The sequence below is a fragment of the Fopius arisanus genome, unplaced genomic scaffold (genome assembly GCF_000806365.1).
Source record: "Fopius arisanus strain USDA-PBARC FA_bdor unplaced genomic scaffold, ASM80636v1 scaffold00001, whole genome shotgun sequence".
In the NCBI taxonomy this organism is placed as follows: domain Eukaryota; kingdom Metazoa; phylum Arthropoda; class Insecta; order Hymenoptera; family Braconidae; genus Fopius; species Fopius arisanus.
The window spans coordinates 2,550,994-2,573,072 of NW_011887740.1; the positions used below are offsets into that span (position 1 = coordinate 2,550,994).

At 38.6% G+C, this 22,079-nt stretch overlaps 3 protein-coding genes and 1 long non-coding RNA gene across 7 annotated transcripts; 2 read left to right on the top strand and 2 right to left on the bottom strand.

Annotated features, from left to right (window-relative positions):
* The first annotated feature begins 487 nt into the window (after positions 1-487).
* On the top strand, positions 488-1,641 carry EMC3 (ER membrane protein complex subunit 3). The gene is made up of 3 exons (XM_011316424.1): positions 488-727; positions 852-1,108; positions 1,251-1,641. The coding sequence occupies exons 1-3, from the start codon at positions 579-581 to the stop codon at positions 1,622-1,624; spliced, it is 780 nt and encodes a 259-aa protein (XP_011314726.1). The 5' UTR covers positions 488-578; the 3' UTR covers positions 1,625-1,641.
* A 26-nt stretch (positions 1,642-1,667) lies between these two features.
* Positions 1,668-5,879, bottom strand: NitFhit (NFT-1 protein). 3 transcript variants are annotated; one of them, XM_011316483.1, is made up of 6 exons: positions 4,224-5,879; positions 3,950-4,081; positions 3,478-3,625; positions 2,958-3,320; positions 2,422-2,634; positions 1,668-2,090 (listed from the first exon to the last, which is right to left on the bottom strand). In XM_011316483.1, exons 3-6 carry the CDS (start codon positions 3,583-3,585, stop codon positions 1,932-1,934), a joined length of 843 nt encoding a protein of 280 aa, XP_011314785.1. In that variant the 5' UTR covers positions 3,586-3,625; positions 3,950-4,081; positions 4,224-5,879; the 3' UTR covers positions 1,668-1,931. The 3 variants fall into 3 exon arrangements, with proteins under 3 accessions (XP_011314785.1, XP_011314776.1, XP_011314767.1); XM_011316474.1 differs by having other exon boundaries at positions 3,950-5,879; XM_011316465.1 differs by lacking the exons at positions 3,950-4,081; positions 4,224-5,879 and adding an exon at positions 3,757-3,936.
* Positions 5,875-21,531, bottom strand: LOC105273805 (uncharacterized). Of its 2 annotated transcripts, none has more exons than XM_011316451.1 (9): positions 21,393-21,531; positions 13,331-13,403; positions 12,727-12,806; positions 11,807-12,041; positions 9,100-9,217; positions 8,872-9,019; positions 8,277-8,439; positions 7,255-7,930; positions 5,875-6,400 (listed from the first exon to the last, which is right to left on the bottom strand). In XM_011316451.1, the coding sequence occupies exons 1-9, from the start codon at positions 21,422-21,424 to the stop codon at positions 6,315-6,317; spliced, it is 1,611 nt and encodes a 536-aa protein (XP_011314753.1). In that variant the 5' UTR covers positions 21,425-21,531; the 3' UTR covers positions 5,875-6,314. The 2 variants fall into 2 exon arrangements, with proteins under 2 accessions (XP_011314753.1, XP_011314746.1); XM_011316444.1 differs by having other exon boundaries at positions 6,991-7,930.
* LOC105273797 (uncharacterized) lies at positions 16,882-18,532 on the top strand. The gene is made up of 2 exons (XR_892942.1): positions 16,882-17,061; positions 17,739-18,532. It is a non-coding gene; the product is annotated as an uncharacterized lncRNA (long non-coding RNA).
* Positions 21,532-22,079: the final 548 nt, after the last annotated feature.

Below are 22,079 nucleotides of genomic sequence, written 5' to 3' on the forward strand. Positions count from 1 at the left end.
CACTTGACCGTTAACTAAATCTACTTAACCCTTAACCAGTTCCAATTAGCCTTTAACCGAATCCTTAACCCTTAACCAAATCCAATTAACCCTTACATCGGAGAGTTATTCACTGAAATTGAAAAATTCAAAATTTCAGTGCTTACTTTTTTGGTTAAGGGTTAATTGGAATTGATTAAGGGTTAATTGGATTTGGTTAAGGGTCAATTGGACTTGGTTAAGTGTCACATGGGGGCAAAAAATTTAAATGACTCCATAAAATTTTATAATTTCAGTAAATACCAATTCGGTAACGCAGAAAATAACATTCATCTTGTCAACTGGTCCCTCTGACAGCGGGACTGCTACTGAGGCAGTTACCGAGTTGGCTGACGGGTAGACACCCCAGCATTGCCTGTGGCGTCCTCCCTCTCTTGGGGTGCAGTACTACGATGCCGCTGGGGTCACTCAAACCCCCAGAACGGAACCTCTACTTTAGTCAATCCTCTTTGGTCAAAACTATCCTTTTAATTTCTTTCCTCAGTTTTTGTTGTAGAATTGTAGATCTGTTGCAGTAACTCAGCTGCCAAATTCACATCATGGCAGAATTGCTGCTGGACCCTAATATTCGAGGATGGGTGTTCCTCCCAATAGTTGTAATCACGTTCCTCGTGGGAATAATTAGACATTATGTATCTATTTTACTGGCTTCACAGAAAAAAGTGGAGATTCATCAGGTGCAAGACAGGTAATTTGGGGTTACCCTCGAATAATCGATTGGATTCTTTGATTATTCGAACAATTTCACGTGCGAATTGTCTGAGACTATGAAAATGTCATTGTTTATATTATTTTGGTCTGATGGTTGACAGCCAGGTGATGATTCGCTCGAGATTACTCAGGGAAAATGGCCAGTACATTCCAAAGTCAGCATTTCTAATCAGACGTCACTTTTTCAATAACGAGGAGACAGGTTACTTCAAGACACAGAAACGGGCACCTGCATCACAAAATCCAATGACAGATCCCAGCATGATGACTGATATGCTCAAGGGAAATGTTACGAATGTTCTCCCAATGGTTCTTATTGGGGGCTGGATCAATTGGATGTTCTCTGGATTTGTTACGAGTAAGTTCTTTGATTTTTCGGCAATTTTTTATCTCTGAGTTTTTCTTCGTGAAAAATATGTCTGAGGGGATTCTTTAATATTCAGTTTAATGAAAATCACCAGAATCAATTCATCTTTGTAAATAATTAATTTACTTTCCAGCGAAAGTGCCATTTCCGCTGACCCTGAGGTTTAAGCCAATGCTCCAGAGGGGCATCGAGCTCCAAACCCTCGATGCAGCCTGGGTGTCGTCAGCCTCATGGTATTTCCTCAATGTGTTTGGCCTCAGGTCGATCTACACATTAGTTCTCGGTGAGAACAATGCAGCTGACACCTCACGTCTGCTTCAAGATCAAGTATCAGGTGCCGCAATGTCGATGCCACCAGACCCCAAAGCTGCCTTCAAGGCCGAGTGGGAGGCCCTCGAAATCTGCGAGCACAATTGGGCCCTCACTGCAGTCGACCTCGAACTCTCTGGTGTTAAGTCCAGAGGGGAATTGAGTGACAATCTTTACCACCAAAGCAAGGTCAATTGACCCTGTCGTTATCACTAATGATAATTCAAGGATAACTATTCAATTAATTTTATTCATCTTGTTTCTTAATTTTATTTGTCACCGAGAAACCACGGCGAAGGGATAAAGGGAGCTGAATGAGTGAGTGGGAATTTTCCAGTTCATTGAATTTTGACTCATTGAGAGGTATTGATTTTCTGGAGAAATATTGAGAGATTCCTTTTTCCGAAATTTAATGAACTACAAAAAAGTTACTTCACATGGATTTTTCTATCCTCACCTTTACCACTTCGCTATGGAATAGCTTCTCATATTTATCGCCTATTTATCAACTGGCATTCATCGAGGGGTATAAATCTGTTCTCCGGTGATTCTCGCACGGCATATTTCTACGAACTGTTTCCAATAAATTTAGATCAATTTCTGCGACTGCAATACCTGTTTTTTCTGCGCACTGGGCTATCACAGCCCCCCAGGGATCAACAATCTGAAAAGTACGACGATGTGCATTTGTAAATTTAAATTCGAATACAGTAGAATCCCGTTAAAGTCGCTCTCGTTATAGTCGCATCTCTTCTCAATTTCTTTTTTCGCGTATTTGTCGGTTCTCAAATTTGGGGCAAAATAAAGCCGAAAAATAAATTCCTCTCGTATTCGAATTTCCTATGGAAAAATTCAGTTTTGGATCGTAGTAGTAGAGATAGCTGTATATAATCGGATTCTGCGAATTCCCTTCCCCTACAACCTCATGCACGCGACTATAACGAGAGTCTACTGAAGTACGTGGTGTTGATTCAATCCGAGTTGTTTTTATTTACCATGGCGTGACCCCAACTGGTGCGCTTTTTGTTGTGAGTGGCTGTTTGAGCTGCTGCGATTACATAGCACTGGGTCTCGATAGCACGAGCTCGGAGGAGCACTTCCCAGTGGGCAGCTCCGGTTTGGTAAGTGAATGCTGATGGAAATGTCAGCACCTCTGCTCCTGATTTTCGCAGGGTCAGAGATAATTCGGGGAAGCGCATGTCGTAGCACTACATTTTTGTTAAGAAGATGTAAATATCGCCGAGATTGGTAATGATCATTGATATTTCTAGTAATATCTTAGTGAAATACTAATCTCCATTAACAGTCGTGTATTGACTAATCAAAGTGATGCAATTTCATTAGTTACTGATTTGAGTAGATTTAATGCAATTTCCATAATAAATAACCGAAACTCCTTTCAATATAAATTGCTTATTTTCATTTTCATTGTACGAGGAAAACTTCAGAGAAAAATCACACCTTAAAAATTTTCAAAGTTCCTAGAGATGTCAATTAAATTTTTAAAGGAAATAGGGAACGTAAAGGATACAATGCTTAGCCCGATTTTTCCAACAGGCGTAGAAACTGGAGGAATTATTTCACCTCCTGGCACCACATAATCCGACTCCATGAGTCTCACCCCTGTATCCTTGTTGTCCATATCGAACAAATGAATTTTTCTGTAGGCAGCAGCGATTGATCCTTCATTATTTATCAGGACATGAGTGTTGGATATTTTTGGTGAGCCCTCAGACTGGCGTTCGTGCAATCCACCCAGAGACAGCCAAATATCATGCTCTACAGCTAGAGCTTTGTACCTTGAGACAGTGGGACCAGTCAGAGTTTCACTGAAGGCGACAATATCTTTTTTATTGTCTGCTAGGTAGTCGCAGGCTTCGGGGAAGAATGCTATCTACCAAAATAATTATTCATCTGAAAGCCTATCGATTTAACATAGAAGCATATAAAACTTATTTTTCTCCTACAATCAATAGTTCTGGGGATTAACCATTAGTTCTGAAGTGGTACTATTGCTTTAAATTTCTTCATAAAATTAATACAAGACTCACTTGTGCCTTTCTTTCTTTAGCTTGAACCACTAAATTTTGCACCACCTCGAAATTCTTTTCCTTATCAGCTGTGGATGTCATTTGACACACTGCCACTAATGGATTCATTATTGTGGATGAGAGTCTGATTGAACCTAATTGTTGAGCTCTGAATAAAAATTATTTGCATTTATTTGAGAAGAATGGAAATTCTGTAGAATAATTCATTTAAAAAAAACACATTTTTTAATACCATAATTCCCTCAATTTTATTATTTAAATTAACATTTGCCATGTTACCTGAATAGTTTAGTTAATAACAATAAACTTCGAGTCATAATTCAATGGATTGTTTAAATTAATTAGAGCAACCAGATATTCGTTTTAAACATTTGTAAATAAACTGCGATAGTATGTGATTTGTTGTCCGGAAAAGAAGACTGAATTGGCCAAAGGATGACATATGAACATAACCTCCAATTTTCATACTTACCTTATCACTAGGTCTTATCAATTTCCAGTGTCATCTAATATCCTGAAGGCAAGAACTGAATTCTCCCTCGCAGAATTGATTGAAGCCTTGATTCAAGTTAGTTGTCTATTTTTTTCAATGAGATGATATCAGCTGAGATTCGAGGGCATAAAAAATCATTGATAACAAAGATAACGAATGATGCAAGTGGGAAAATGAAACGCCACAAGTAAAGATCATAATTCCCTATTTTATATTCAATACACAAGTTCGAGAAACACAACATCTCACTCACATCTTGGAAATTCGCGTCTCAATTGTCCTCCCATGGTTTGCCAATTCTTAATATTCTATGTCCTTAATTAATTATCGGTAACGCGCCTAATAGCCAACATTTATACATATACAAAACGAAAACGTGGAAAATGAATAAAGCAAATTTTCGTAGCACCAGAAGCCTGACACGTTTGAAAAAATTCCACAGAAAATCCAACGCTTTTTTTTCACTTTTTAGTTAAACCTTATGATCTTGCTAGATCATTGCATTGCATTTCTACTGAACTTTTTATCAACTTCTATCCGATTCTAGTGGAACATTGAATAGAAATTTGATTTCCTACCATAATTTGTTCTACTGACATAGTCTCCAAATAATTAATTCAATTTTCTTAATGAATAGAAAAGAAAAGACATGGAAAATTCGAGAGAAGAAATTTCTATGAAATCTTTTCCTACGCGAAGGGGCTGAACACTAGTCATTTATTTTCCGCAATCGACTTTCTCTCACAAAAAAATGAGAATTATCGTCATACTTCATCGTAATACTTTTCAATTTTAATATTAATTTTCACAACTCGATATTTAATTTCTCCCAAAACCTGCAGTTATGCATAAAAATGATTTCTAGGTAAACCTATATGTTAACGATACGTATGGTGATGATTGCAGAGATTATCGTTCTCCCTCAATGATCCATCGAATAAAGTCCATAGAATACCCAATTGTTGAATCAACAAGTGGTTTTTTTTTATCGAATACCCAAATCACCCTCATTATTTCTTTATTTCATCAATAATATGTTCATGTTTCACATTTAAACGTGGATAAACGATACCAGGAACGACCATAAAATATATACACTCAGTTCTTTCAACGCATTGTAAATACTTTCCTTGCACATTCAATCGAGAACATAAAAATTGTGCGTCAAAACCTCCGATAATTCATCCACACCTGTTATCATTCACTCGAAACAATAAACTCTGGATGAATGCGGTCATTAACGAGCAGCAAAGACAAGAAAATTAATTTAGTAACGACGTAATAAAGTGATAGAGCATTATTAAATATCGATTTATCTAGAAAACTCTCGATTTAAAGGTGAAGCATAAAGAGACATTTTTTCTGGTTGATTCAATTTTCAATAAAAAGTTTTCCTGATATTTCACCGTAAAATCAATAATTTTGTGTATAAATCGATATTCAACTAAACATCGCTCCATCTTGATTACTTGGCGACTAAATTACGAAGGCCGCCCGTCGAAATTTGTTTTTCGATAGAAAAATTAGAAATTCCATTATTTTAAATGAACGCATCTCCAGCCAAAATGAAAGAACGAGTAGAAGAAGTTATTCACAACTCTCGTATTTCGAATGAATCATTTTTACACGTAAATATTTATTTAGAAATAACGGCTATCTAATTATTCGCTGACCCTCGAAAAATTCGAGCTGACTAGAATCATCAAGAGCCCTTTTCGTCTATTTTTTTAGAGTATCCAGTCAATCCCTCGATTCGGCTAACATATCACAAGTATTTTCCATCAATCTTCACACAAAAATCAGAAGAAAAGCCACCCCCTCAATGCTTCATCTTCTCCATCATTTTTTTTTGTAGTTTCTACCCACTCGGTAAGCTCAGAGAAAAAATGACTTCTGACGAAAAAAATTTGTTTAATTAATTTTCCTTTTCATGAGTCATTTTTTTTCTTTGGGTGTAGTACATATCCATTAAAAATTACAGTACAAAGCATGAATCGTTGGTATAAAGATATGCACTGATAAAAAATTCCTGTCAATTAGACATGCCTCTACGTTTTAATGAGCCGAAATATTTCATTTGGATTTTCCCTCAGTGCATATATTGCATGTTGATAAAGCGTAGTGTTCAAACAAAACCGATCAGATCAATAAAAAAAATCCCCACGGATGATCTAGCTCCGTTGAACTCGAATGGCAAATATTTATATCGAAAAATTTAATTGCGCGTTTTGGCCGTTGGATTTATTCAGCTGATCCCACCGTAATTTGTGCGATCCTCAATGCGTAGAGCAAGAATTATCAGCAACGAACTGCTCATATTGATACGAGCAAACCATCCTCTTCCCTAATGCAACGGCTGTTCGTGTCTCATGGCACCTTCTTCTTCGTGGATGTCTTTTTGCTCCGGGGGAGGGTCGCAAAGCTGGTGATCTGTAAATTAAAAGACGGAGTCTATCAAGTGTTTGTTTTTATTTGGGCGAATAAGTGGACTTTTGCGACAACAGAATGGCAAGCTCGAACAACTTCCGTTATGCTTCCTGCTCTGGTAGTTATCACACGTAGAGGAAAACAAAACCATTAAAACGGGCAAAAATATCCAAGTCCTTCCACAATTTTTTTTCCTCCGATTTAATATCTAATTATTTTATCAAGGTCTTTATCCTGGAATTTAATTACCATTTAAACCATTGAAACGCTTAATTTCATTCTCAAAATTGAAAATTCAAGAATAATTCTAGAATAATACATTTTTCGGCGGTGGAAACTATTCGATTCTTCATTTATGAAAGACAATTATTTAAGGCAATAACAAAAATAATATATTAATTACGCACTGTTCATCGTTTATGGCTATTCAATTAAACTGAACTGTATGAGGAACTTGGCTATTTATCAACTCAAAAAGCCTGAGATCTAAAAGTTAGATGGAGAAATATTAGTGATGAATGAAGATCGTCCCTTCGAAATACAGGTTTTTCTCATTCCACTCTCACGCAATTGCTGACATGAACCCAACGAACCATCAGTGTCAGTGCCCCGAGTCCTCCCACCTGACCCTAAATCAAGGTAATCATCCTGGAAATCAACACTGGTTGACCTCGACCTGGTGGAAACGGAGACATCGTCTTGATCCTTATGAAAATTATGGAAAAAATTCTTTGGGATCGCCAGGAACTTGGAGAGGCCGTCCTTGACCTTCCTCTTTTTTTTAGTGCTTGACGATGATGTGGGATTAGCAGATATATTTTCTGGATTATCGACATGCGTGAGGGTCTTTACAGTACCAGGTTGGAGGACGAGAGTAGCCCTGAGGGCTTGGATTCCCTCTGGCCCATGGATAGTCACGGGGGCCCTGGGTGCTGGTTTCTTGTGGTACTTTCCGGCTCGATCCTTTCCCTCAGAACCACTTCGCGAAGGGCTGGGAGTGGTCCAGACCTCAGGGATTTCAGTCTCCAACTCCTGAAGTCTCGATTCCTTTGTCAGGTCCTCGTGGGAGTTGCCTAGACTCGAGACTGCACTCTGGGCTGTACTCAGGAGTCTTTTCAACTCGGACATCTTCTCCTGGCATATTTCCTCGGTTATTTTCGTCATATCTATTCGACTGAGTTCTTTGGCAGTTTTTTCCAGAAGTTCTGGAACTCCTGATGTCGACTCTGGGAGGGCCAGGGGCTTCTCGCTATTCGCCGATGTGTCAGTTCCCTCGGAATCGAGTTCACATATATCTAGGATCTCCTCGTGAATCATCACGTGTCCCATCGAGGACGAGGCGTCAGAGAATGCATCTTCGCTTTTCGTGTCAGTTGAGTCTTCATGGATCTCAGTCACCCGCGCCTCGGACGAGCTGTGAGGGAGATTTATTCGAGAGAGGAGGAACAAAAGCTCCAGGGCTTGTTTCGCACTTATTTCGGAGAGGGTGTGGGGGGGCTCGGCCCTCGCGGTAAGCTCCCAATCCTCTTCATCCTTCAAATCCCAGAAATTTCATTGACATTCAGATTAAAATATATTTCTGCCAAGTAATGAGAGCTGAGACCGCGGCATCAATTTTTTTTTTGTAAGAATCTCTTTTTAAAAAAATTTTATAACAGATTTACCTTTTGTTAATCTTCAGTGAGAGATGCAGAGTACTATCAACTTGCCAATTGACAACTGCTTCAGTGATTTATTTTTAATTTATTTATTTTGGTTAATATCAATAGGTCAATAAAAATATTGTTGTATGGTTTCTTTTGTGAGTGTATGGGGTTGAACTTTTTCATTTTTTCCTGGGTTTTTGGGATTGGGGAGGAATGGAGTTTTTTTTACTAACCTCTGGTACCTTCTTCGCGGCTGCTCGGGGTTTCGATGACCTCGTTCTCGCACCTACACTTGAGGTCCTCATGAGGGATTCTGTGTGAGGAGTCATGCGATGCGGTTGCAGAGCTTCACCACTGCTGTACCCACTGGATATGTCGTCCGATGACCTAATATTCCTTTTGGAAATAAATTATCAAAATTTACTACGGGAATCTTGACAGGATTTTACTGAATGCTCGAATTTTATTTCTATCGGCGGTTTAAAATTTTCCAGATAAAACTGAATTCCGCATTGTTAAAAACTTTCTAATAATACATAAACAATCTGTGAAATAGCTGGTTTCTCTATATTTTCAGAATTTAACTTTTTCCCCAATCCTTCAAGATCAAACAATTTCCCACCTATTTTCTCCGAAATAGTAAGAAACTTCGATTTTCAGGCTCTTACAAGGAATTGATAAAAAAAAAACATATATCGTGAAAAAAATTGCTGATTATTTATTTATCAAAAAGGTAAAGGTGAAAAAAATTTAATTCGTAAAATATTTAATTTGATTCGATATAATTTGAAGGAGATTTGATTTTCTTGAAAATGAAAATCCACTCACGTTAAACTAGCTATTGGATCTCTAGGCCTAGGTTGCCTGACATCGACATCCACCTCCGAAAAGTACATCTCCACCCTATTGCAATTGGATTGCGTCCTCCTAGGACTGTAGCCACGTCTTCCCGGGTGTTCCCTCCGACGAGGTTCCCCTGAAAATCCCCGATAATAATTAATTTCCCGATGCTAAATTGTGAAAAACCTTCGACCAATCCGCAAAGTTTTTATGTACCTGTCATGTCTGTCTCGTCATGCATCGCCGATGTATTTCTATTTTCATCTTCCTTTTCACCCGTCAAATCACTCAGACTGTAGCTCTTTTTCAGCTGCTGCACTAATCCTCCTCCGCCCTGAAAAATTTCACAGGCAATCGTTCACTTAATTATCCAACTCCAAAGGTTCCTCAGTCATTGATGAACAAAAATTATTGAAACTAAAATAAAAAAAATCTTACCAACGAAATAAAAATGTTAATGAGTTATCTGCCATCACCAGGCGCACATTAGAATTCGTAACGTCTCTAGTTGTGAGTGCTTTAACAATTGGTGCATATCAATCTGCGACAGGGGCCAGTGTTTTTTAATCTCTATCTAATTCAGTCTGTACCAGGTCCATCTATTTACAGTGCTATTATCGTCAATCATTCAGAGGAGACCGCGGTGAAACTTGATTATTTGTATAACAATTAGCAACTCAATCGGCAATATTTAATTTAAATAAATAATAAAACCGTTATTTTTCATTCATGTCTGGCATAAAATCGATGAGTATTCCAAAATCTTAATTTTTTATTTTGAATATTACATCCTGTTAGGATAAATAAGGAATTACGACAGCAATCGATTTTACCGAAGTGCTTCACCTAGAACCACAAAAAATAACGTTTTGCGTTGCTGTCTTCAATGTTTAATAGAAAAGTGTAAATAAGTGATCTAACTAATTACTTTATTAACTTAATGATGAAAATAATTACTGATGACACGAAATATAAATTTCCCGCTCAGAAATCAGATCAACTGAAATTAGGAATAGAGAAAGGAAAAAAATGGAACAGTAAGGAATGAAAATTTTGAAAAATGAAAAGTCTGTTGGTAGAATCGTAAATTTTCTTGCGTCAATAAATCTTGTGGGAAAAGTAGATTGTTCTCTCACTGTAAAAGGGACAAATGTTATATCCCATCGTGTCTCAACACTCGCTGGAGATGTAGAAATCTCTTCTGAGGGCTTTCAAATTTCACTGCCGTCTCCCCTTTATAGATCATCTCGATCTCATAATAAATTGCTAAATAAGGTAATCAAAGCAGTAAGCGATATGATTAAACAGAGTCATTTGGCATGACATTAAAAGTAGGTTTATTCTCGTTTTTTATGTTATAATTCGATATCAATCATCTTTGGATTATAAAAACTTATTACCTACATTAATCACTCAACAATCCAGTTATATAAATTACATGATCAAAGATAACTGATGATTTAATTAATTCGTTGGATAAATCATAATTGGTAACATGATGACATCGTGATTATCTATTACAAAGTGATGAGGATTACTCAGAAAAGCTATCACATTGAGTTACAAAAGGCACTCGGTGGCACGACATGATTACGACAATATATCACTCATTGAGCCCAAATTTATTTCAAAGAGCATAAACTCAGTACGAGACATGGATTAATTCACCGATAATTTAATTTACCAACGACGTGATAAATTCGATTCATATAAGTCGATTTTAATGACCCAAAGGTGAATAAAAGGTAAAGGATAACAAATTGATTTAATTACCGAGTAAATTTCCGTGGAACATCTCGCCGAAAAACATCGAAATTTGTATAGAAACATGTAGTTCTGAATCCGTTTGATAAAAGAAGTCCTGAAAATAATTAGATTCCGAGATATTCCCCATAAACTCACCTAGATAATAAACCACATTATCCTTGACCTATTCGTGGCTCGATCGATTCATCTCGAAACCTATCGATTCACCAAACAAGAGGATTAAGCAATTTTTTTCCTTCAAAGAAGTTTTTTCATCTCGTTTATCACTTCGTCAGCGAATCTCATAGCCAAAAAATTTCCCTAAATTCCCCATTCATTGCCTCAGTCTTATCGAACCGTACGATTCTGCTCCACCAAATTTAATGATCGGAAAAACTCCTTTATTCTTACTCTACCGTACAAAAATTCGTAAAAAGACGTATTAAAGAGCGTTCGATAGCAGTTCAGCCTGACTGAACTGACGAATGAACTTAAGTCTTTGAATTAATAGAAAATTTTATCATTTGATCCAGAAATTTGATTAAGCATCAGTGCCATCACTGTAATCTGGATCGTAGCATCGTAGTCTGCCATCCCTGGGGGATACAGGGGCTCTACGACGTGTGATACGACGTTGTTTGGGGGGTTTCTCAGGTTCCTTGAACTCCTCGACGGTCGGGCTCTCCTCCTCCTTGAAAACAAAATCATCATGGCCATCGTCGTCTGATGATGGCTCAACCACAATCACTGGGCTATCAGTGGTATCCTTGGTAGAGTCACTCTGACTTCGTCCAGTAATACCCTCCACGCTGTCCTTCTTCGTTTTGCTTTTCTTCGGTGACAGTTGGTTGACTAAGCTAGAAACCGCCGGTTCTGATTGGCTCTCTGGTGGACTCGTGCTTTGAGGATTCAGCAGTGCATTCGGCAAATTCTTATTGTTTTTTTTTATTTGTTTATCGTTATTGTGGTGATCCAAGCATTAACCATGAGTGGTTTTGTTAATAGTTGCGATGATCGGCGATGATTTGGGTTTAATGAAAATGCGGGGATCAATTGAAAGAAAAAAAAAGAATAATTTTTAAATCATATGGTGTGTGGAAGGCTCATGAGGCTATTCTAGCAAAAACAACGCATTACTTTGTACTCTCAAACTATGTCAGGGCTTGGGGCTGGTTACCTTGATTGCTGTCTGCATCAGTACTGTCGTGGCGTAGTTGACACCCTTTGTTCCTAGGTGCAGGACTGCTGTGTATCCCTGCTCGGTGGCTCTAGCTAGGGCATCGTCGATCTCTGCTTCACGTCTGATCAAGGCTGGATGGACAAAACGTCGGTAGAGAATACTCGAACCCTTTGTCGCTGGACTCAATAGCCACAGAACCAAGATTATCTTGATTTCGTAGTAGAATGGAAACCTTTGACATGGGAAACGAAAATTAAGGTGACTGCAGAGTCCTTCATGAATTCAATAACGAAATGGAAAAATTGTTTAAATCCAAATAGGTAAATTTCACAGGAGACTTCAAACAGGAGAGTTCTCTTCCGAAAATGTTCTTCTGTTATTAATTTGTGCGAATTAATTAATGAATTTCATTGCAGTCATTAAATAATAGAATGCGAAAACGATATATTTTTTCGCGGTGATGAAATTAATAATTTGTCAGAAAAGTGAAGGAACTGATAATTTCGAAAAAGGCAAGGCAGAAAATCCTCGAACTGTTCTTATCGCTTCGCTACGGAATTGAGGAGAATTTTCTCAAAATAAACGGGACAATAATTCTAAATATTTCTATCGAGATGGACTTCAGGGAAAAATTGATTTCAATTTCCAGTTTTCAAATTTGCTCCGTACTCATACTCCTCTAAATCGACATTCCCCCGCATTTGAATACCTTCATGCTCGGTACATCGGACGAGACTTAACGGAAGCAGTTGAGTATGAACTCCAAGCCAATATTCTGTCTCGTCTCGTCCAAAATTAGACATGTTGGTATTCCCCAGAGTTACAGGATTTACATGAACCCAAAAGACTTGCCGTTGGAATTTGAATAATCAACACATAATGCGCCAGTTCTATTCGAAATTGTTTATTATTCTCACCAGAAACTGAAGAACACATCCGTGAAGGTCTCGGCACAGGTGAAAAGTGCGAACACAATCCAGTACATCATCCATTTTACCTGAGCAAAAATAAAGAAAATTTATGGAATTGCATCCCGCGAAGGGAAATTCTGCTGGAAAATTCCATTACACTGAAAATTTCATTGGATAACACGCGAATTTTTATCGTGTTAATATCATATTTTTCACAGACATTTATTACTCCAACGTCACGGAAAAATTATAAAGAGCCAACATATTCCACGATTAGTAAACGTCAGAATAAATTTCTACATTTAATATTTCATCCCCATGTTTGTCATTCTTCCAGTCCTAAATGAGAATTTTCCTCCGAAATCTATAGAGCATGTAGTAACAAAGTGGTAAATTAGGATAATTCAATTCAACAATTTTTCGTAATATTTAATTTATCTTGAAACCACAAACAGACATCACTCACATTATATTCCCGATAAAAAATTTTTTATGTAATCGTTTCCATCAAAACGAATAGTCTTCGAAATAAATTTAACGAAGACATTTACAAAGAGTACGACAATTCGACTAGTTTAAAAAAAAATATGAAATCCTATAATTTACTCACATATTCCTTGACATTTTTGGTGCGAACTGCCTTATAGGATGCGTAGGCCGGATACAGTGTTCCAAAGACCAATCTGAAAATCGGATAGATGAGAGTATAAGTGACAGGTTGTGGCATCACAAATGAAAGAATGACAGCATAACATCCGAGATTGCCCAGGGTGAAGCGAATCGGTAACTTGTGGAGTGAATAACGAGCCCAGGCCACCGATTTACGTGCTAATATGCGGGTTATGCTCATTCTGCGAGCCATTGACACTGTTATCTCATCAAGATCGGTATCGTAACAGTGCGTATCCACTTCGCACACATCAAGTACAGAACGACAATCGTCGGTCGTCGTCGATCCACCACCGGGATACCCCTTCCTCGTGATCTTTCGCTCGTTACCCATCATCACTCGCCACCGGATGTCTAATTGTCCCTCAATGTTCCTGATGAAGATGCTTTGAAGTTGTCAACGCAATCATGACGATTTATGTTTTGTTTTCAATTTTTTTTTTCTACGCAGTCGGCTCGATCGGGTTGAACCTCCAGTGCTGCGTTCGTCGGAACTGACGACCAACTGCACGTGCTATTTTTGCGCGAACCTCGATGCCACGGGGGGATGGGTGACCCCTTCCGGGGACGCCTGCCACACTTCACGGCTTTTTTTTTTTAGATTTTTGCTTCACTTTTTGGGGCGATGTAGCAAGGAACCGCTGTTTGTTTTCTCAAAGTTTTTTTTTTAGAATTCGTCCCGCCTTGTGTGAAGTCCACTGTTTTCCCACTGGAATTTTTTTCAAGAGTGGAAATTTCCGACACACGTTCCTCGGGGTTCTTACAATAATAGTATAATCTTATTATAATATTATAATGTCGCAAATCTGTGGCAACTGTCAATTTAAAATTCAAGGAATGGTGTAACGGATCAGTTCCTTCAAATACTTTCACTTTTTCCAGGTGAAAAGGTGTGGTGAGAATAATAATGATCTCAAAATTTAGAAGAATTTGGAAAAATTTCAAACAGCGGATTCTCGAAGTGAGGCACGTTCGAGGAGACACAGACGACTGGCGTTGGGGAGCAGTTGTCGATTCATGGGAATGATCATTGTTAATGCGAACTTCTGCGTTACCAGGTAATTCGATGATTATTGTCAATGTCGGGTGTGAGGGATTATGTAAGAATATGTGCGCAGCCGAGTGCTCTGGATAGCAATGGAAAATGTGGCTTTTGTTCTCGTTGAAAATTTCTGCGGCTAGCAGCAACTACTAATTATCAGATTCCACAAAACAATATAAATTGGTATTACCAAACCATCAATTCCAATTGAAAATTTTCCGAGAGGTTGAGATGTGTCAGACCTGCCAATAATCACTTTCTATTCTACTCCGGTCAAGTTCAGGACGAACCTCCACCAAAAGTTCCTGTTGGAATAATAAAAAAAAAAGCGTGATGAATTCCTCGATGAGTGTTCATCTGCAGAGCATTCAAAAATCAGAGTGAACGACACGGCAACGAAAACTCACCACAGTCTACTCAATTAAAAACTCCATCACTAAAAAAGAATAGTATTGATTCAAATTTGAATCAGGCTGAGAACTTGACTCGAATCAAGTGAACAACAATCAGACTGCTGCAGGCTGCAAAGATTAACATTTTTCCATGTTATAGTTGATTTCTGAGTGATTTAAACCAATCCCATGAACTCTTATTTTTTGTTTGCGAAAATCCTAAAAACGATCGACTGCACTCGGGTAGCATTATAATACCATGACGCAACGCCGACGATTGTGTAACGAGAGAGTGCACTGGGGCATAAAGGACGATGAAATAACGAGAGCACCGAGGCTTCCCCATAAAAAGCTCATCTGCCAGAATGAAATAAATACCAACAGCTATTTGTAAACGATTTTAATGGGTGACGGCAAGTGCTTTACAGCGGCAGTATTGACAACAGTGACTAGTTTGAACACAGGTGTATGATAATTCCTCAAGTATCTCTCAGCGGTGGGTGCAATCACAGGTGCATTACGATGATTTGGGGGGCTGAAACAGGCCATCCTGCTCCCAGGAAGTAATCGACGAAGGCAGTGATCCGGGCTCTCTGGAGTATGTTCAAATATCAATCAAGAAAATTGATGGCAGATGATCCAGCATTGGCCCCAATTGTCCAGCCTCCGGTGATCTGGTCGTTGACCAAGTTTCGTGCCCGTTGACCCCCCGTGAACTCGTATCCAATCACCAACTACTCTCGAATCAATTCACTTTCTCTCGTTGTTCCAATTACCGTAAATTTTTATTACTTTTTTTTTATTCAATTTCTATTCTGTGGTTCTATCAACCAGTTTATCCACGCTCGATTGACTCCTTTGTGCGTCTTTGTGGTCACGCTAGGTTCAATGACCACTCTTGAGAGCTCTTTGGGGGCTATTTATTATCAGGTAGACAACCAGTCAAAGTCGATGAATGGGTGGATAAAAGAGGAGTAATGAGTCATATGTAGATGACGATAACGCCGTTCTGGAGGAAAATGGTAATGCGTATCTCTCGACGCACAGGTGCTGACATTTCTCCAATAAAATTTCACTGCTGTTGATTCTTCACTGCTGCAGACAGCTCTGTTGGTTCTGGTGTGCAGGCCTTTTTATTTATTTTAATAACAATGTGCTGCAGATTCTTCGTTTCACATCACCATTTTATCACATCAAACAGAGGTGGAAATAAACTACGGGCAAAGGGAGAAGTTGGAGAATCTGGAGGGTAATTGAATCGGGGGTGGAGGCACTCCTCCTGGGTGTTTCGCGATGCGTCGCGACGCTGAGACTAGAGCCTGGCCCACTCTTACAACCGAATTTATATTTAAACGTCGGGGTGGATGGCTGTAGCCAGCTGAGAAAAAATGCGATTGTGACGCAGTCATCGACGTCACCATTTACAGATCGCGTGGGTTCGACGAATCCATTTATTGAAATATCCAATGGAACGCTTTTTTTTAAATAATTTATTCCACCACAGATCAGCTCGATATATGAATTTATACGAGGGGGAGCAAATACAAAAATGTTTTAAATATTACGGATCAAAAGTGAATTTTTGACGAGAGTTCGATAGTAATGGCCCGGAAGAATATATATTTAGTTCAAAATAATAATTGTAATTAATTATGAAATCAATTGTAAAAAGTGAAATTAGTATTACGAATATGGTTAATTGAATTAAAATTCAAATAAAAATTTGGGTGTTACTGCAATGTTATATTTAATCTGAGGTTTTTCTTTTATTTTAAATGTGTAAAGGGATCAATGCGAGGTATTTTAGAATTATCTTGACACGGAGTATTTTGGGGGAATGGGACAAAGGCTGTGGAAAATTATTTTAGTCCTCTCACATTTAACTTTTATTCTCTGAAAAGAAAAATATGGGGACTGTTTGTTCGGTGACAGGTCGCATGCACAATGTATCGGTGGAGAGGTGCGTGAGTCGATGGGAAATCCAATGGCTGTACAAGATTTCAAAGTTTCCACCCACGCAACCGCAAATGCCACGACAGTGTGTCGCACTAGGGAATCGCTTTCTTTTCTCTTTTATTCATCATCAGTCTTTATCTACACCTACGATGACTGTCCACCGGCCGAGGATAATTCTCATTCGACGAATAGTCAATCATGGATTGAATTTCCATCAGAGCTTCACTGTTACCAAATTTCCGCTGAAATATCCAGGAAAAGTCGTGAAAATTCTGATTCTGAGTATGTATTATTTGAAAATCTCTGGAATTCTTAAATTTCAGTTAAACGTGCCTTTAATGATAAAATGTGAATAGATTTCCGAGAGATAAGTCGAATATATAATATGAATAATGTAAAACATTTCTTGATTTTAGATTCATGACGAACCTTTTTATTCTTTTATATACCCTATATTAGGTGCCTTCTAGAAGCGATTCGGCGATGTTTCCGATGAAATGAATAGTTTTTCACACGAGACATTCACACGAATATTCAACGGACATTCTGATAAAATGAATAATTTTCCCCTGGAAAAAAAGAAGGGCGAAATTATACTGTCGCATTAATTATTATTTGGGGATGAATGCCAGTCAAAACCCTTGTCACGTTCGCGTGCTGTAATGTAGACAGGTTTTCAGACTCCGGTTATCGTGACTTTTCGTATTCATGCAAATATAGCCGATAGTTCACGGCTTTATGCCGGGGTCGATGATCTCTCTTCCTCTGACGTGGGATATCGAAGCAATTGTATTTATACTTTGTACAGACTGAGGGAATCATCGGTGTTATTCGTTTGCAATATTTTTGTTGATGATTGAGAGCAGTATTTTTTTAATACTGTCGGGTTATATTAATAAAGATCGAATAATCTTGGTTGCGGTGGGAGCGATTCATTCGTGAAGTTGAATTTTTTTTAGGAATGAATCAGAACAAATGTGCACACTTCCGGAAATCTGATTCAGAAGATCTAAAAGAATAAGGAATACATGCCTGTCTCTTTTTTGGAGAAGTAGAAATTCTGCAAAATATCCGACACCTAGTGTGAAATTTCTTTGGATTGAGAGCTCTCGTGTCCAAACCGCGACATCAGAAACAACTTCCCCTGACGGAAATCGTCAGATTGCTTGCTTCCCCTAATGAGAATCGATTTGCTGCCGAATCGAGGTCATCCAGTTGCTATCAAGGGTAGAATTCATCCCCATATTGGAATGCACCCGGTGGGGAGACTCCAGTCATGAAAATCGATCGTCGGAAAACGAGTCTGATATCATAAAGGAGGGTATGGGTGGAGGGAGTGAAAGAAAAGGGGCTTGAGATTTTCCTCAATCGCCAAGTGGTGGGTTCTCTGCTGTTGCCAGCCAGGCATTGATCCAACGAGTGCAGCGTCATTACGAGGTTACTGGGACCACATCTACGACTGATTCGTCCCAGAACGTGGCAACCATCATTTTTTCAAGTCCCATGATAATCCAGAGCAAAAGTAAATTTCTACTTTCTATCGAAAAATGGGTGGAAAAAATATATAATAATTTCATAAATTTTTTAAATGTGTAGAACATATATCAAAGATGTTTGAAATATTTTTTTTATATTCTTCAAAAAATTCAAATATAGTCACAGGTTTTAGTAGGTAACAGGAAGTGTTATTCACCTCTGTTATGAATTTCCGATAAAAAGCTTAAGTTTTCAATAAATGGCATTTTTGCTGCGATTGCAAATAATTTTATTATACAACAATCACAATCCCTAACGTCATTAAACAGGAAATAAGTTTTTTTCTTTCTTTTGAAAGACCAAAACGATAATGGAGGCAATAAAACTATCAAGATTCCGGATGTGATCGAGTGTTCTGGATTTTCAATGCTTTAATTAATCTCTCAATTCACTATATATAAATAGAGCTGGTTAAAACGATCTTCCGTGGGCGTAAGGAATAGGTTTTTCTGTGCGACCGATTTTTCCCAATTTATCTGAATTATTATTATTTTTTTTTTTCTGGGTTCTCCTCGATCTCGTTACACCGTTCCAGTTAGCGAAAGCCGCGTGTTTATTGCCAGTAGTCATGAGTCACGGAGTGCCAAGGCTGGGTCGTGTGTACGCCCCGCGCGGAAGGCGTGCGTTCACAACCGGAGACGCGTGCACCCTCGGAGAGGGGGAATGTCAAACAAAAAGGCGAAATCGAGATAACGATGGAACAGAGGTATGCAACGGAGAGAGAGAGAGGACAACGCATTCAGTGCATGGGTTTGGAGAGTGCACCAACCCGACGTGACGTAGACGATCAGCTGACGCTGGATGCTCCGACTCAATCGCTTGGAGTTTAAAGGAAAACAAATGGAGGATAAATTTGTTGGGTCGTACTTCCGGGAAAAGCTCTTGAACATGTTCTGCCTTTTACTCGAAATTCACAGTTTTGTAAATTTTAGACGAATTCTGAGATGGATTAATGCGAAAAATATAGCATTTTCGCATTTTATCACTGTTTAATGAGTACTAAAATGTCATTATCGGGCAATCATTTTTTGGCATTTTTTTTACAATCAACTTACAAAGATTCAGAAAATTTGAGAAAACACAGAAAAGTCATTGCGATATTTTTTGGACCTATTCGGTCAACTGTTTGTCAGAAAACTCGTTCTTCGATTAAAGTCTCAAGATACTCCTCCCATTCGAGCCTTTCATGTCCCCTAATGTATATCTCTGAGATCGATAATTCTGGATATATCCTGGTGATGAAGAAAAATATGAAATTCGACTTATCTCACCTAACCATTTGACTACTGCACTTAAAAACCCAATGTCCCGTACTACCAACGATAGAAAATGGTCTATTGCAAAATGTCTGGAAATAATAATTGATGGATGATTATTCTACCGGCCACTTTCAATCAATTTCTCTCCACTCAGCTGACTGAATTGTTTTTCTCTGAATTCTGGGAGAAACCTCATCAGAAGTCCATAAAAATAACCGAGTAGAGCTTTGAACCTACGTTTTACTTTTTCTATTTCGTAATTCAATTATGCAACTGGACGATCACTAATTCCTGTATCCGTACCACCACAGCATAATCCCCCAAAAAATTGTCAGTGTCCAACCAAATTTGAAAACCAGCAGATCGCCATAAAGGGAGTCGCATCCACCGTGGATTTACTTTCTAAAGACGCGTGCCAAGATGCCGTGTTCTCCTTTGAGGCCAAGACTTGGTTATTTTTAGATGGCCGGACCTCGGGTTAGTGCCTAATGATAGGCCTTATTCGGCAACGGGTGGATTAACAAGAACAAGGTCGATCTAGATCACCATTTTCATCATCGGACGGGGTCACGACTGACCGGGCTCCACTGCTAAAAAAATCCCCGAATTTCTCCGAAAATTACACCGAATTCTATTAAAAATGGAAAAACTTAGGCAACTTCACTTTTTCGTGAAATTTAAACGACAATCTTCATTTAAGGAAACGAAACATGAAAATTCTCCTGTGAATTCAATAACTTTCTTGTGTGAATTTCCCTAATCACGTCGATTTAATGAAAAATTGAAAAATCATTTCACTGGAATATAATCAAAATGAAATTTTCAGTATTCACATAATTTTTAATGAAAAAATTCGGCCAAATGTCAATAGAATTACACAATCAAGACTTAATTTATTTCTTCAATATGACCAGTATCTCAAACTGGAATAATTATCGGAAATTTGAGAGGAGCTGTATCGGGTTTGGAATTTCTCCCCTAAAATCGGAAAAATTGAATGAAAATATTTCAGGATTATTTACGAGATAAGGAATCCGGGTCCGGTATCGAGGCCTTTGTACTCGTAGATGCCACAATAAACGACTCAGACCTTTAATCCCCAAGTGAATGTAATGTCTCGTCAACCGAGAGCGTTTGTTTTGCAAGAGACTTGACGGGGTTTTGCTCAGTTGTATTAAATCCGCCGAGGTTTGGTTGGGACGAGGCCTTCGCTCGTTTCTTCTCACTGCGCAACACTCTTCAGGGATTCTCCGTGATAAAACCTGCACTTTCACTTAGCCACATGTAATTACCACGCTCCAAAGATCCTCTTTGTTTACTCACCATTCCTCACCCATACCATGTTATGAAGGCTGAATGATTAGTTACTTCATCAGGCACCCTGACATTGACAGGGGCTTCTCGATACAAATTCCACTTATCGGTTTTCCAGATGCAGGAGTCGTCTCCGTTCCCTTTTTTCGCCATCGATTTTCCTCGTTCCTTTTCACTCACAAACACTCGAGTTTATCCATCCAACAATATTCATTTACCAACGCTCCATTGTTACCCCGCTTTTCCTTTGTGACGTTCTTCACATTTTTGCAGAGAGAAAATCGACTCAGAGAGTCAAACGTTTCCCAACAGAAAACTTTATCATATTTAATTAGTCGGTTTTTTAATTTATTCTTCAGGTTAAAGAGGGGTTCTCGACGGAGGGATGACGGTTAATTTTTTTGCAACCGTGGTTTACAATCGTTAGAGCTTTTTCGCTCATTTTATGGTCGGGGGTGTTTTTTTTTAATTTTTATCGGATGATATGTTTGTATTGATACTCACATTACCAGACGGGATATTATCGATGATATCATGTTAGTTGATTGTGAACACAAAATAAACGACTGCTGGTGGAAAAAATGGTGATGTTAACGAAGCGGAGGAGAACGTAACACCGCCAAGCTCACTGATCGGCCATGTTGGACTGGCAGCTGGCGAGTGCTGCGCCTCTGACGTCACTTCGTGTTTTCGTCACGTGACCATCAGGAGCGGAGAGAAATTTCGGGACGATGGTGGGAGAATTTTCAAAAATTTTAGCCGCCCGATAGTGCAAGGTCTTCTAAAAATTCATTTGTTTTGCACCTCATTTGAATTGGATATTTTTAATTCGGATATTTAGTCACTGTCTCATTTCTTCTCATTTTTGACCTTATGTACATTGGATATTTTAGTAGATTTTTCATCATTGCCTAATTCTCCATATTGTTGGTAAATTTGTTTTGTTGGAAATTGTTGGGGGGAGTCTTCATTCGAAGATACATTTTTCCCAGAAACTTTGTTAAAGCCAAGGCATGGAAAATATGTCAGCCTCCCCCACGTGTTTGCCATCCTGGTCTCCGCCTCGGATATCAATCTTCCGCGTGAGAAGGGATGATCTTTTTTCCAAGGCTAGGCCTGGAAATAACTATTTCACGAGGAAGAAATTTTATTAGTATCAAGAGACGTTCTTTATGTGATAATCACTGGGTT